The sequence below is a fragment of the Rhineura floridana genome, chromosome 14 (assembly GCF_030035675.1).
Source record: "Rhineura floridana isolate rRhiFlo1 chromosome 14, rRhiFlo1.hap2, whole genome shotgun sequence".
NCBI lineage: Eukaryota > Metazoa > Chordata > Lepidosauria > Squamata > Rhineuridae > Rhineura > Rhineura floridana.
The window spans coordinates 31,179,537-31,195,565 of NC_084493.1; the positions used below are offsets into that span (position 1 = coordinate 31,179,537).

The 16,029-nt window shown below is 41.7% G+C and overlaps 1 protein-coding gene across 1 annotated transcript in view; it reads left to right on the forward strand.

Moving 5' to 3' along the window:
* The window catches only part of CHRFAM7A (CHRNA7 (exons 5-10) and FAM7A (exons A-E) fusion), a 162,740-nt gene extending 146,948 nt beyond the window's left edge, over nucleotides 1-15,792 (forward strand). Inside the window, exons 8-10 of the mRNA XM_061594988.1 lie at nucleotides 415-501; nucleotides 2,427-2,536; nucleotides 15,274-15,792. Coding sequence (XP_061450972.1) covers nucleotides 415-501; nucleotides 2,427-2,536; nucleotides 15,274-15,792 — 716 coding nt within the window. The remainder of the gene's footprint in view (nucleotides 1-414; nucleotides 502-2,426; nucleotides 2,537-15,273) is intronic.
* Nucleotides 15,793-16,029: the final 237 nt, after the last annotated feature.

Here is a 16,029-nt window from a genome sequence, read left to right on the forward strand (position 1 = left end):
AGCACTTTTATGCTGAGACGTTCTATTAAACTAATAAAAATGCAAGCACACCTTCATGTTTGAGTTTGATTTCTGTGAGTTCAGGCAGGACACATGGAGGGCATCTTCCAAGAGCCTGCTCAAACATGGATTATACAAGTAATCTTCCCGAGTTGCCCTTGCAATGATGTTTGTGTCACAAAACATGAGTAAGTGAACCAAGCTACAGGTGGAAGCTAAGGATGGTGCAAGAGCTCATCAGAACCTGGCTCAGATTCACATCCAGAGACTTTGGAAGAACTGAGTCCAATTGGGATATTTCAATTCCTGAGCTTCTTTTCCTGAGCATGTGATTCTTTTTAAATGTTCTTTCTCTTTTCCTCATCACAGAGTGTCTTCTTTTCCTGATTCCATGCCCAATAATTTGTCTTTCAGGAATCACAGTTTTACTCTCCCTCACTGTTTTTATGCTCCTGGTTGCCGAAATTATGCCAGCAACATCTGATTCTGTGCCATTAATAGGTAAGTTGCAGCAATATTTATTTTCAAGGTGCAAATTTATTTACAAACTTGCAACAAGGCCACAATAATATGGATCAGGAAGTGCATGTCTTAAATAGTCTTAACTGCCAAATAATTTTAGATCCTGTCCTATAAGGGTCGGAAGACTGGCTTGTGGGTTGGAAGTAGAAAACTCCATGCCTTCCTTCATTGGCAAACATGTAGTGAGGGAAGAAATTGCAAAGTTTTCAGTGCATACAATGAAAATGTTTATGCTGTGGTGCTGGTAGTCAATGATGCTGTTAATTCCACTGCCGTGACCCAGAGCCCCATGCATGCAGGGGGTTCTCATTTCTCACTCCCTTTTATAAAAGAAAAAAATACTCTGCAGTTGTGCACAAGTGTTTTGCTGTTGCCCTCATTAAGTGCTGCTAATCTTCTGGCAGAAGATAATAGAAAACCCTTACACATCTGGGCCTCCATCCATGCCATCAATAGTGAGGCTCCATCTTGAACCTATAGACTGGAGTGGCTAACCTGTAGTCCTCCAGCTGTTGTTAGATTTTAATTCCCATCAGTCCAAATCAGCATGCTCAATGGTCATCAATGATGGGAGTTGTAGTCCAACAATATTTGGAGTGCATAGGATTAGGGAAGACTGCCTTAGATACAAATCAGCCTCCATTTCACAAAAAGTCCAAGTGTTGCATTCAACTTAAGTTCTACTCAGGGTAGATGCATTCAAATTAATAGACCCAAGTTAGCCATGCCCATCAATTTCAGTGGGTTTACTCTGAGTAGGACTAAGACTACATACAACCCCAAGGTTTTTCTTTTTAACCAAATAAAAAACTCAAGATGGAAATCAGGACTGGAAAACTTCAGCCTTTGAAAAGGGGCCAGCTCAGTTCTGCCCATAGACAAAAGGACACTGGCATCTCCAGCTTAACATAATTAACATAGCAGGGCTAGAAAAGGTCTCTGCCAAAGAGCTTAGAATGCTACTGCCAGTTAAATTTGAGAGTACTTGGTTAGATGGACCAGTGTTGTGACTCAGAATAAGGCACTTTCATGTCTGTTGAAATGCAGCTTTCCCAATTGTAAGGAAGCAGCAACTGAAGACAGAAGGACATTTCTTACCATTCTTTGGAAATAGTTTTGATAGTATTGGCAGTGATTTGTCAGCCCTTGAGAACTAAAAAGCAAAGCAAGCTGTATTAGTCCATAAGAAAAAAAAGCCAAAAGCCATAGTTAAGCAATATCTCTATTAAATGTTAATAAAGGTGTTGCCCATCTGTAGATCCTTGAGGAATGATTACTGACTTGCTTTCATTCTCAGTTGACTTTGCCTGCCCACAGTGATGTCATCACTTAGCAGAATTCTGATTGGCTATATAGCATTTTGATGGCATCCTGTTCAGTGGATGATTCCTGACAGGCTGTGATCATCCAGGTGGCTGGTGCAGGAATGAGAAACAAAACAAAACACAGAGGGGGGAGGATGTGCTGAAACAGGAGGAGCCAGCAAAAAGCATGACATCAAACATGATACAAAAAAGATGACAATTCACACATTCAGAATGCATTTAGGGATGGTTCTTTTCTTCCTAACTGAAATACTTGTTTTGGACCTCAGAAGCTGAAAATGAAGAATATCCATTGGATCAAGCTGCTTTATACTAAGACTATTGGCCTGTATAGCTCAGTATCGCCTGCACTGACTTGCAGCAGCTTTCCTGAGTTTGAAAGGAGACATTCCCTGTCCTACCTGGAGATGCCAGAGACTGAACCTAGAACCATCTGAAAGTAAAGCAGATGTTCTGCCACTGAGCTACGTCCCTTTCCCTGTGCAACTATAGACTATGGATGAGAGCTACTTAAAGTAACATTGTAGTCTAAATTTTCCCCACATCCTGACCATATCTTTTATTTCTTTCCTTTTACAGCACAGTATTTTGCCAGCACCATGATTATCGTGGGGCTTTCTGTTGTCGTCACTGTTATCGTTCTGCAGTATCACCACCATGATCCAGATGGGGGGAAAATGCCCAAGTGGGTAAGAGCCCATTTGAAGCACATTGTCCCCTCTGTCTCTATATAAACTCTCCGATTCGAGTCTGGCATTTCTTCCCAATATGTTAGCTGGACAAGGAAACAAAGTGGAAATGAGTTGGGAGCACAGATGTCATCATTATATCCACATGGAGTTCCACCATGTGCAGATAACAGGCTGTAAGTCCTGTACCTGCGGCCCTCCAGATGTTGCTAGGACTCCAGATCCCATCAGCTTCAGACAGTATGTCCACTGCTCAGGGATGAGGGGAGGTGGAGTCTGACAGCGTCAGGAGGGCCATAGGTCAGAAGCATTGCTAGGGGACCTGAGTCCTGGGCATTTGTGCCAGGGCCGAGACCTCTTACCTCTTCCCCATTTTGAAATGTTGCTGTCACAGTGGCTGGGTGTTCTGCAAATTGCAGTGCCAGTGAGACCCCAGCCACCCCCATCTTAATTTGCCTGGAGGTGTTCTGTACATGCAAGTTGGTGCCACTGGCCTGTACCGTGAGTAGGACAGGAGATAACTTTATGTACTTTGAACTTTCTGAAACAAAGTGTCAACTGAGGCACAGCCATCCTTCAAAATTTCTCCAAATTTTTCAGTGCAGGTCTTCAGCCAAGTAATGGGTCAAAAATGCAAAAGCTATTGTAAAATGTGTGTATAAATGCATATATTAGTGAAAATCACACAAAAATGCATTGGAGTAGGGAAAATTGCTTTCCAAAAATGTGTTTATTGGGAGAAATTTGCATTAAGATACTGATGAATTTTCATGAGGACTTTTTAAACAAAATCACAAATTAATGTGGAAATGTGAACTTTTCATTAGAAAAAATGAGAAACTGGGAGAGACCAAAATGGACAGATTTACCTATCTCTAGCCCTGAGCTCTTTACGTACCTAGAAACATCCTTGCCATAGAATCCCCATCCCAGCTATAACTGTTACACTGTTCAATAGCAGCAGCAGCAGCTAACTAAAACAGAGGTAGGAAGCTTCTGGACTGTAAGCCACTCGTGGCCCTTCAGGGGGTCCCATTTGGTCCCCAAGGCCATTTTGCCCAAACCACTGAGCAGGATTAAAGCCCCACTTAAAATCAGCTCTTTGAAGCAGTTTGCCTGTGCGCGCACACATAAGCTACTTCAAATATGCTTTTGCAAAGGCTTTAAGACAGGTCCTATGCTCCTGTTTGCTCAGAAAGGAATACAGGGGCTATCTTAAAGTCTTTTAAGTCTCCACAATCAGGAACTTGAAGGTGAAGGAGGGAAAAGAAGAGGCTTTTCCAAGTCTTCCCCTCTCCCTTCAAGTCCCTGAACATGGAGAATTAAAAGGGAAATGCAGGGAGATTCAAACAATGTTTTTGCAACTCTCTCCCCTCCCCCTTTATGTCCCAAATTGCTGAGACTTAATGCCCACCTGCCAATCATGTGATGTCTTAATGATACCATGTGATTGACAAGTCAGAGGCCCCACCCACTGTCAAATTTGGCCCATGAGGCAGATTCCCCACCCCTGAACTAAAACATGTTCTCTGTTACTCAAAAAGACAGAACTGGATCACTTGTAGCTCACAGGACACTTAAACCCTCATCCCAAAACCATATATTGTAGCCCTCTAGATATTGCTGGAGTCGAGCTCCCATCAGCCCCAGCCAGCATGGCCAGTGGTCAGGGATGATAGGAGTTGTAGTCCAACAACTTCTGCAGGGCAGTAGGTTTCCTGTTCCTGCTTTAAGCCACCATCCTAGCTGACAAACAAAATTACAGGCTGCATACACACCATACATTTAAAGAACCCTGAGATCTATAGTTTGTTAAGGGTGCTGGGAATTGTAGCTTTATGAGGGCTAAACTATCATTCCCAGGATCCTTTGGGGGAAGCCATGTGGTTTAAATATATGGCAATGCAGCCAGATTGTCTCATGGTGACTTCAGTGCATTGCAGTTAAGAAGCAATGCAGAGGAGAAGCTGACAGAGACTGGGGGGAAGATTGGTACTTTTAGCTTCAACAACAAATCCCTGCTTGATCATCCTCTTGCAGGCAGGGGAGGCAAATTGCTATAAAGAGGGGGAAAGGAATGAGACATCACCAGAGGGAAGGGAGGTGTGGAGGAGAAAAAAAAGAATCTAGATCTAGCACAGGGATAGCCAATGTGCTGCCCTCTAGATGTTGTTGGACTGCAACTCCCATCATCCCATCAATGAGGGTAGCACATTGGCTTCTTCTGATTCAGTGGCTCTCTCCAGCCATTTGGAAACAAGCAAGAGCACCCTTGGCCTCAGTAGGAGAGGGAACCAAACTGTAAGGTTGCATTCCCTTCCAGAAACTTTTGCCCCATCTGCACTTTAAAGCAGTATTAAACAGTCACAGCTTCCCCCACAGAATCCTGGGAATTGTAGCTTGTTAAGAGTGCGAAGAGTTGTTAGAAAACACTCCTATTCCCTTCACAGAGTTACAATTCCCAGAGTTCCCTGTAGGGATAGGGTCCATGGCCAGTGATGGTTTGAAAACATTCCATCAAACTAACAGGCTGGCATCGATTTGAGTTCATTCTGTATCTGCTAGCCACCACTTTTTCCTTTAAAAATATCAATGTTTTGAAGGAAATATCTTCATTTTGAAAGGAAATATAGATAAATTATAATCCTTACAAAAGATGTTTTAGAGTGGATTTTTTCTTTTAAAAAAAGTCCTTTTCAAAAACAGCTGCAGAAATTCACTACGTTATAATCCAACAGCGATTGAGAATAAGCAAATTAATGGAAAATTTGATACCAAATCCAAATTGGGTTGAATTCTAGCACATCTCTAGTTCCTTGGGAAGAGGGATTGATTGTTAAACTACTGTGAGATTGTACCTCTGTGAGGAGAAAGAGGTCGCCTAACAACTCCAGCTACCTTAATAAACTGGGGGAGGGAGGAGCCATGACTGTTTAAAGTGGTATAATTATACAGCCACGAGAGTGTAAACAAAAGAGTCCAGGTTGCCTTTTCACCTGGGCCATGTGTCTCCCTGTGAAGTGGTCTCCAAATTCCTGTAACGCCAATGGGTGGAAATTGCAAAGAAGCAGATTTTGGCTAAACATCAGGGGGGAAATGTCATAATGGGAAGAGCTGTTCAATAGTGAAACAGACTGCCTTGGGAGGTGGTATGTTCTCCTTGGCTGGAAACATTTAGGCAGAGGTTAGATGGCTATCTGTCAGGATCCTGTATAGAGCTTGGAAAAGTTACTTTTTAAAACTACAACTCCCATCAGCCCCAGCCAACATGGCCACTGGATTGGTCTGATGGGAGTTGTACTGCAAAAAAGTAACTTTTCCAAGCTCTGAAAGCTAGATAAAAGAACCCCAACCTCAAGAGATGATTTACAGTGCAAAATTGGGTATATGTATCTAAATCTGCAAAGTATAATTGTAGCATAAATGAATGAAGAATGTTCAGCTTTAATCTCATAAAACCAATTCTATATATGTACAAATACCAAAAAACAGAAAAATATATCAGATGAATAAAAATGTCTAAAATATCATTATTATACAGCCACGAGAGTGGCTGTATACTATAGCCAGTGGGGATTTTTCACATTTTGCAATGTTAAATTGAAAATACCCCCCAAGCCATTCTGATGGCTCATTTCACAACAAAACCTTACCAAACTTATAGTCCTGAACTCAGAAACGCTTGCTTAACAACCCTCTCAATTTTCATGGCGATACACAAAACAGTCAGAGAGAATAGAGAGTTCAAAGTCTAAAAAGAAAAACATAGAGCCCTTTTGGACTATTTTTTTTAGAGTTCTCATAATCTGTTGAAATTCATTAAAAATCAGCCATGTTCACAGAGTACCTGCAATCCTAATACTGACCTTGCCCCATACTCTGACCTTCATCTTCTGCAGTTTAAAAGTTGAAAAAATGCCTGGCTGATTTTTAATTAATTTAATAAATTTTGGCTGGAACCCTATGATAACATCGGGCATGCTCAGTAAGAACCAACTGTCAGAGTTCTAAAAGCCAAACTCACAGCTGCTGGGCTTGGCTAATCAGGGGGCCACACCCACACCAGACTTTGATTTCACTTGAGACAGTCATGGCTTCCCTCAGAGAATCCTGGGAAGTGTAGTTTGTGACGGGTGTTAAGAGGAGACTCATGTTCTACTGAGAGAGCTTCAGTAGCCAGACTGGTTTAACAGTCAGCCACTCTGATTGAAGTCTGTGAGGGGAACAGGGTATCTCCTGGCAACTCTCAGCACCCTTCACTAACTACACTTCCCAGGATTCTCTGAGAGAAGCCATGACTGTGCAAAGTGAAATAAAGGCCTGGTGTGGATGTGGCCAGGGAAAGCTTTGGTTTAAATTTGGGTGGGAGGCTACATGTGTCTGCTATATAATAAAAAGGTGGGGGAAAGCCTGAAAAGCAATGATACTTTTCACAATGTTTTCCTTTTGGATAGGAAAGGGGCTTCCCCTCTGCCCAGTGCCCGCCGAACCAATATCCTCCCCTCCCTGCCCCTCCCCCAGGTCAGTGATGGACTATGACCTGGGAGACCAGGATTTGAATCCCCACACAGCCATGAAGCACACTGGGTGACCTTGGGCCAGTCACTGCCTCTCAGCCTCAAAGGAAGGCAATTGTAAAACTACCTCTGAATACCATTTACCATGAAAACCCTATTCATAGGGTCAACTTAAGCCGGGATTGACTTGAAGGCAGTCCATTTCCATTCTCAAACATGATTGCACAGAAATAAATCCCACTGAACAAAAAGTATGCAAATGATCAAACCCACCTTCCCTCCCCCTTACTTTGCCCTTCCCTTCCTCCCCCCTCCTCATCCCCTTCCAATCCCCTCCTTCCCCTTCCCCCTCCTCATCCCCATGGTCAGTTATACCTATCTTAAGCATGATTGCACAGGAGTAAATCCCATTGAACTCAATAAGCATGCAAATGATCAAACCTGCCCTCCCCTCCTCTCTCCCTCCCATCACCTCCCTTTTGCCCCTTCCCTCCCCCTTCCTTCATCCCTCCCCTTCCAATTCTTTCCTTCCCCTCCCCTTCCAATTCCCTCCTTCTCCCTCCTCCTGCTCCCCTGTCCCCCTTCCTCTTTCTTTCTACTCTCCCCCCTCCTCCTCCCTGGTCAGTTTTGCCTATCTTAAGCATGATTGCATGGAAGAAAATGCCATTGAACTCTATAAGCATGCAAACGATCAGACCTGCCCTCCCCTCCCCCTTCCTTTGTCCTCCTCCAATACACTCCTTCTCCCTCCTCTCCTCCTCCCCCATGGTCAGTTTTTCCTATCCATAGGAGTAAATCCCATTGAACTCAATAAGCATGCAAATGATCAGACCTGCTTTCTCCCTCCTTCCCCTCTCCTCTCCCTTCCTCCTACCTTCCCCTCTTCTTTCTCCTCCCCTGCCCACTCTAGCCCTCCCTCCCTGTCCCCATGGTCACTTTTACCTATCCTAAGCATGATTGCACGGGAGTAAATTGCACTGAATTCAATAAACATGCAAGTGATCAAACCTGTCCTCCTCCCCTCCCCCTCCTGCCTGCTCCCATCCCAGTCCTCCCCTCTGCATTTCCTCCCCTCCCTCCTCCTCCTCCTCCCTCCTCCTCCTCTGTGGTCAGTCTCACCTATCCTAAGCATTATTGCAGGGGAGTAAATGAGAAATTAAGAAGAAATGGGGTTGCTTTAATAGTGAGAAGTGATGTAGCAAGAGCAATTAGGAGCTACAACACAAGGTCTGAACGAGTGATATCAATGAGATTAAATGGGAAACATAACCATCATCCAAGTCTATGCTCCGACGGCAAACACAGAAGAAGAGGAATTGGAGAGATTTTACGCAGAAGTACAGGAAGAAATTGATCACACACCAAAACAAGATATGCTGATAATCATGGGGGATTGGAATGCAAAAGTAGGGAACAGAGCAGAATTAGGAATTGTGGGGAAATGGGCCTAGGAGACAGAAAGAAAGCAGGAGAAAGACTTACTGAATTCTGTGAAGCCAATAATTTGTTTCTTGCGAATACATTTTTTGAGCAACCGAAAAGACGACTGTACACATGGACATCACCAAATGGTTAATATAGGAATCAAATTGATTATATAATTGGTAGCAGAAGATGGAGGTTCCATACTTTCTGCAAAAACAAGACCAGGTGCAGACTGCAGTATAGATCATGAACTGGTCGTATCAAAAATCAGAGTAAAGCTAAAGAAGAAGAACAAAGCAATCATAATGCCAAAATACAATTTAAATAACATCCCAGAAGCATATAAAGATCAAATAAGGAACCGGTTTGAGGCTTTAAACATAGTTGACAGAGAACCAGAAGAACTATGGAATGAAGCCACAGACATTATCAGAGAAGAATGCAAAAAGACAATACCTCTAGTTAAAAAGAGAGAAAGACCCCAATGGATGACTGAAGAAACTCTTCAAATGGTTAAAGAGAGAAGGAAAGCAAAAGCAAAAGCAAAAGGAGATAGAAACACAGTCAGAACCCTAAATGCAACAATACAACGACTAGTACATAGGGACAAAGAGAACTATTACAATAGTTACTGTATAGAAATAGAAGAGGACAGCAAAAAGGGTAGAACAAGAGCCTTGTTCCAAAAGATTAGAGAAATGAAAGGGAAATTTAAACCAAGAGTTGGGATGTTGAATAATCAACAGGGGAACACACTGACTGACCGAGGTGAAATAAAAAGAAGATGGAAGCAATACACTGAAGAATTCTATAAAAGAGATGCCAGGATGACAGATTCATTCATGGAGGAACTGTATGATGAAGAACCAGAAATTTTAGAATGCGAGGTGAAAGCTGCTCTTCAAATACTTGGAAGAGACAAATCACCAGGAATAGATGGCATACCAATAGAGTTGCTACAAGCTACTGAGACTGAATCAGTCCAAATTTTGACTAAAATCTGTCAAGAAATATGGAAAACTAAATAATGGCCCACAGACTGGAAGCGCTCCATATACATCCCAATTCCAAAGAAAGGGGATCCCAGGGAATGCAATTATCGAACTATTGCCTTAATATCCCATGCAAGAAAAGTAATGCTTGAGATTCTACAACAAAGGCTCTTGCCATGGAGCGAGAAATGCCAGACGTCCAAGCTGGATTTAGAAAGGGAAGAGGTACCAGAGATCATATTGCAAACATACGCTGGATAATGGAACGGACCAAGGGATTTCAGAAGAAAATCACCCTGTTTTATAGATTACAGCAAAGCCTTTGACTGTGTAGATCATGAAAAACTATGGAATGCTTTAAAAGAAATGGGGGTGCCACAACATCTGATTGTCCTGATCTGTAACCTATACTCTGCACAAGAGGCTACTGTAAGGACAGAATATGGAGAAACCGATTGGTTCCCCATCGGAAAGGGTGTGACACAGGGGTGTATTGTATCACCCTATTTATTTAATCTGTACACAGAACATATCATAAGGAAAGCAGGATTGGACCAAGATGAAGGAGGTGTGAAAATTGGAGGGTGAAACATCAATAATTTCAGATATGCAGACGATACCATACTACTAGCAGAAACCAGTAATGATTTGAAACGAATGCTGATGAAAGTTAAAGAGGAAAGCACAAAAGCAGCTGAATGTCAAAAAGACTAAAGTAATGACAACAGAAGATTTATGCAACTTTACAGTTGACAATGAGGACATTGAACTTGTCAAGGATTATCAATACCTTGGCACAATCATTAACCAAAATGGAGACAACAGTCAAGAAATCAGAAGAAGGCTAGGACTGGGGAGGGCAGCTGTGAGAGAACTAGAAAAGGTCCTCAAATGTAAAGGTGTATCACTGAACACTAAAGTCAGGATCATTCAGACCATGGTATTTCCGATCTCTATGTATGGATGTGAAAGTTGGACAGTGAAAAAAGTGGATAAGAGAAAAATCAACTCATTTGAAATGTGGTGTTGGAGAAGAGCTTGCAGATACCATGGACTGCAAAAAAGACAAATAACTGGGTGTTAGAACAAATTAAACCAGAACTCTCACTAGAAGCTAAAATGATGAAGCTGAGGTTATCATACTTTGAACACATAATGAGAAGACATGATTCATTAGAAAAGATAATAATGCTTGGAAAAACAGCAGGGAGTAGAAAAAGAGGAAGGCCAAAGAAGAGATGGATCGATTCCATAAAGGAAGCCATAGACCTGAACTTACAAGATCTGAACAGGTGGTTCATGACAGATGCTCTTGGAGGTCACTGATTCATAGAGTCGCCATAAGTCGTAGTCGACTTGGAGGCACATAACAACAACAAATCCCACTGAACTCAATAAGCATGGAAATGATCAATCCACTCTCAGCAAACTTGCACAGGATCCCATTTCTTACCTCCCAGATTTAAAGCAGGGAAATTCACAGGCAAAAAACCTTGCGGTTTAAGACCGTACCTATAGCCAACAGATATTTCTATCAAACTTTAAAAAAATAGGGAAATTGCGCAGCTATAAATGCACCAGGGTAGCAGGAGACCTGACATCCTCTCTGAGATATTGTACTGCCCTACAAAGTTGTCAAAATGCCAACACAATTTGGGTTGGTTTGTCACAGTCCAAGCCACTTGCTGTGTAGCTTGGAAGAATTTGGTAACATGCCTCTGAGCATATGGTGAGTGGTAGCAACACCTGCAACCAGCCCAAATAATAGAAAGAAGACGTGCTGTGCTGATCTTGTTTTACCAGGGAGGAAGCAACATTATTATGACAGTTGATATAGTTCAGATGGTCACTTTAAATATGTCTGATTTACTTTGCAATTTTAGAGAAGTTTCCTATAGGAAATCATTTTCTTTTGTTTCTGTTTCTGTGAAGATGTGAAGTACAGCAACACTTTGCAAAATTTACACTAAAAAAACTCCAAACATAATTGTGGAATTATTATTTTTTAATTACATTTGTATATCGCCCCATAGCAGAAGTTCTCTGGGCAGTTTACAACAAATAATGGGACTGACTTCTGCAGAATAGTCTCCAGTGGACCTCAGGAGCGTCTCAATTTGCACAAGATAAAACAGTGGGAGGTGAAATATATTCTAGCACAATTCTAGGTGTGCTCTATGTTTTTAATTGACCGTGCCCACCTTGCCTTAAATAAAGTGGTTTAAACATAGCAGGCTGAAAACATGCACAGCTAGAGTCATTGCTGAAGTAGCAACATATTGTGATCAGTCTGATTTTACATCAAACTGCAGTTTCAGATTCAACTGTTAATGCACCTCCAATTTGAAACACAAAGGCTGTCTTCACCATCATATGACATTGACCAATAAAAAGACTTTGAAATTAAAAAAAAAATTGACACAGATTTCTAGGATGAATAATGAGAGAAATAATATTTTCTAGTTTAGATTCTCTGTAGAAACATTAGTAACACAGGAAAGAAGCAAAGTAGGAAGAACACCAACAAACATACAAAAATATAATTCTCTATCTTTGGAGATGGCAGGTGTTGCCACCACTCACCATATGCTCAGAGGTACATGTTACCAAATTCTTCCAAGCTGCACAGCAAGTGGATTGGACTATGACAGACCAACCCAAATTGTGTTGGCATTTTGACCAATTTGAAAGGCAGTCCAATATCTCAGAGAGGAGGTCAGGTCTCCTGCTACCCTGGTGCATTCACTGTACCTGCTCAATTTCCCTGCTTTTTAAAGTTTGATAGAAATACCTCTTGGCTATAGGTATGTTCTTAAACTGCAAGGTTTTTTACCTGTTAGTGAATTGTAAACTTATATGTAGAGGCAATTGTATCAAAACACCAGCTAATGTAACTAGCAATATGACAAGCAAAAACTTGTGTACCAAACAGATACGCTATAGACCAAATGGGTTTCTACCCTATACAGATTTTCTTCAGTGGTCAGTATGCATGCAGCTTCTCACAAAACATAGCTGTTTATTGGTATACTAATACATCATATACTGCCCTGTAAAGAAAATTTTTACGAGATTAAAGCTGAACATTCTTCATTCATTTTTATTGTAAGGATCCTGTATCTGTAAGATTCCAGCACTGAGCAGAGGAATGGACTACATGACCTCCAAGGACCCTTTCAGCTCTAAAATTCTACAAAACAAAGAAATAATAAATAAATTTCACTATCAAAAAGAGCAGATATCAGGTTCTCTACATATTCAGAAAATAATTATATGCCTTTGCACCTTATGATATGGATATGCTTATATACATACTGTTACGTCCAAAGCAATATGTTAGATTATATATAATAAGGTACCAAGGTCCATCATGACAATCTCCTATAAAAGTGACATCAGGACTTCTGCTTGAGACCCTGGTGAACTATTGCCAGTCAGGGTTGAGCGTACTCGGCAAGATGGACCATTGATTCAGCTCATTATAAGGCAGCTTCTTAACACTGAAATAATTCAGGAGATAAACAGAAGATACTATTATGATATTATGAGATCTTTTGCATTAGGTGAGACCTATTAGAGTTTTTTTTTACAACCAACTTCTGTGTTTCTTTGTGGCTCTGACATTCCTGCATCGAGAGAGTTTGATCTGACTCTCATAAGGAAATGCAAAGCTGAAAACTGCTATATAAATTCCACATATTTTGATTGAAAACATTGTTTTAATTTTGGAGAGATCTGGACCTGAACACAGCTGGAAACTGCAAATTACAAAGCCTGGGCACTTAAAAAAAGCTTTCAGTAGCTTGGCACTGAACAGAAAGGGGATTTTTAAAATTATAATTGTCATTTTTCTGAAGAACACTTTGCAGTATGAATTCCAAGGCAATTGGTGCATGTGTGTGACTCAGAAGCCAATGAGAAAGTTTTATTTAACAAGACCCTGGTTCATACATTCAGCCAGGACAGTTTGGCAATCTGAGCCCCTCTCCTCCACCACCACCCAGGTAGCATTAACTATAAATTATGCAATATCCATGTGAATACCTGCTTAATATGTTCTTTCTTTGCTTTTGTGGGGGGAGGAGAATCAGATAAACTCCCCTCCATGTGATTGGCCAGTCATCTAGAGCAGGGATGAGGAACCTAGTATTCTCCAGATGTTGCTGAACTAAAATGCACATCATTCCTGACTATTGGCCGTGCTGGCTGAGGTTGATTGGTGATGGAATCCAACAACATTTGGAAGGCCACCAGTTCCCCATCCCTGATCTGGAGGCCTTGGTTCAGTCTAAATGGCGGAAGGGAAGAAAACTCCCTTATACTGGGCAAGACAATTTGTCTGTCTAACACAGTTAGCGTTGGAACTCACTTTTGCCTGTATCCAACATTCTCTGTCTGGTAGTGCAAGGGCTCTTGTGCTAGCAGATAGGTGAGGTTTAAGCTATGAACACACTAGTTGCCAGATCAAAGCATTTCCATTAGCCACACCTGGAGGGGAAATGGGTTGATCTGCTGATCAGCTGCAAAATATCCTTAAAAATAAAAAAAACACCCTCAAGCTGATCTCACCAGGTTTTTAGTAAAAAAAAAAAAAGGGCAGAGTTTTACTAGCATCGTGTGCCCCCGTTTTCAGAAGAGATGTGGTGGAGACACACTGGAACCGGCAGAATTGTGAGTGTGTTTCTACCCTTAGTGTTGCACAACAGAGGAATCCAACACAATAGTTGTGCTATCAGAAATTCATTGCACAACAGATTGTGTAACAAAGTTACTAGCAACCCGCATATGTATTCTTTTGTTCTATAATGTTCCTCTGGTGCAAAACATTTCACCAACAGAACAACTATACCACTAAGTGATTTTAACTTAGGGCTACATTGGACATCACCCTTTGAGACATGTTTGTAGTAAGTGATGAATGAATGCAATGAATACCATCATCACTACTACTGTCTACTTCAGCTGCCAGGATATTTTGAAGGCCTTAGGCAGGGCATCTTTCATGTTACCTGCTCCCTGATCCTTTTAACTTGGGGATGGGGAAACTCTGGGTAGCGATGGAGGACTGACCCAATTTGATGGTTCCAAACATGTGTGTGGACCAGAACGCAACTCCCAATTGGACTACACACTTCTCTGGATTTTGCAATGCAGTTTCAGTGCACAAATGTATGTGCAAAAATAAACATTTTAAAATGCATATTTTATGGAAAAGTGCATTGAAAAACATCAAAAATACTTTTTTGGAGGGGGGGGATCCATACAGTCATGTTTCTCATAATGCATGTAATTTAAGAGTGATTTTGTTCATGCATTATTTTTTAAAAAAATCTGCACAAAATGGGAAAGAATGGATCTATGATTTCAGTCTCAGCAAAAGCAAAGCAGGATCAGTCCATCCCTACATGTGGCCCTCTAGATGTTGTGGGATTCCCACTTTCATCTGCCCCAGCCAATATGGCCAATGGTCAGGGATGATGGAACAACATTTGGAGAGGCACAGTTCCCAATCCTTGCTTTAACTGGAGACACTGGGGACTCTATCTGGGGCTTCCTAAATGCAAAGCATGTGCTCTTCCATTGAGCTTTGTTCTGTCCCCTAAAGACTGCTCCTCTGCCATGCTTTTGCAGTGCTACTCTCTAACTGAATGTATGAACCGAGGTGGAGTGTAGGCATAGGGCTCATTGGACAATGATGTCACCATTCTAAAAATCAAGAAAGCAAGTAACATGCAAGAGAGCAGATATGTTCAAATGTATAATAGCTACTGTACATTTTAAGGTGTTTTCACACATTTCCCAGACCAGAATCATCCTTCTCAACTGGTGTGCCTGGTTCCTGAGAATGAAAAGACCGGGGGAGGATAAAGTACGCTCAGCATGCCAGCACAAACAGCGTCGATGCAGCATGTCAAGTGTTGAGATAAACACTGTGAGCGGGCAGCAATCCAGTAATGGGAATATGCTTTACATTGGGTTCAGAGGCCTGGAAGGTGTCCATTGCACCCCTACCACTGATTCTGGTGTGATCTGTGGGCGAATGACTTGCTCCCCAAGTGATGAAGAGAACCTCTTGCACAGTGGACATCCATCAGAAACTGACCCAGAGCTGGCTAAGATCCTGGAGGAGGTTCGGTATATTGCCAATAGGTTCCGAGACCAGGATGAGGTGGAAGCCATTTGCAATGAGTGGAAGTTTGCTGCTTCTGTCGTGGACCGTCTCTGCTTGATGGCATTTTCAATCTTCACAATAATTTGTACCATTGGCATTTTAATGTCAGCACCCAATTTCGTAGAGGCCGTTTCTAAAGATTTTGCTTGACCTACACTCATAGACTTGCAAAAAGAAAAGTTTTTAAAAATTGGCGATCGGTGAAAATATGTTACGTAGCAATAGCCTATTCAGTGCACTTTGCTTATAACAGATGTTTGGATGCAAACTTTTTTGGGGGAGTACAGTGTAAGAAATGGACAGTATAATTATGAATAGCTTTAGGAATTGCTGGGGCTAGGTGTATGTAGTGCACCAGTCCCCCCTCCATAAATCCACCAAAACTGG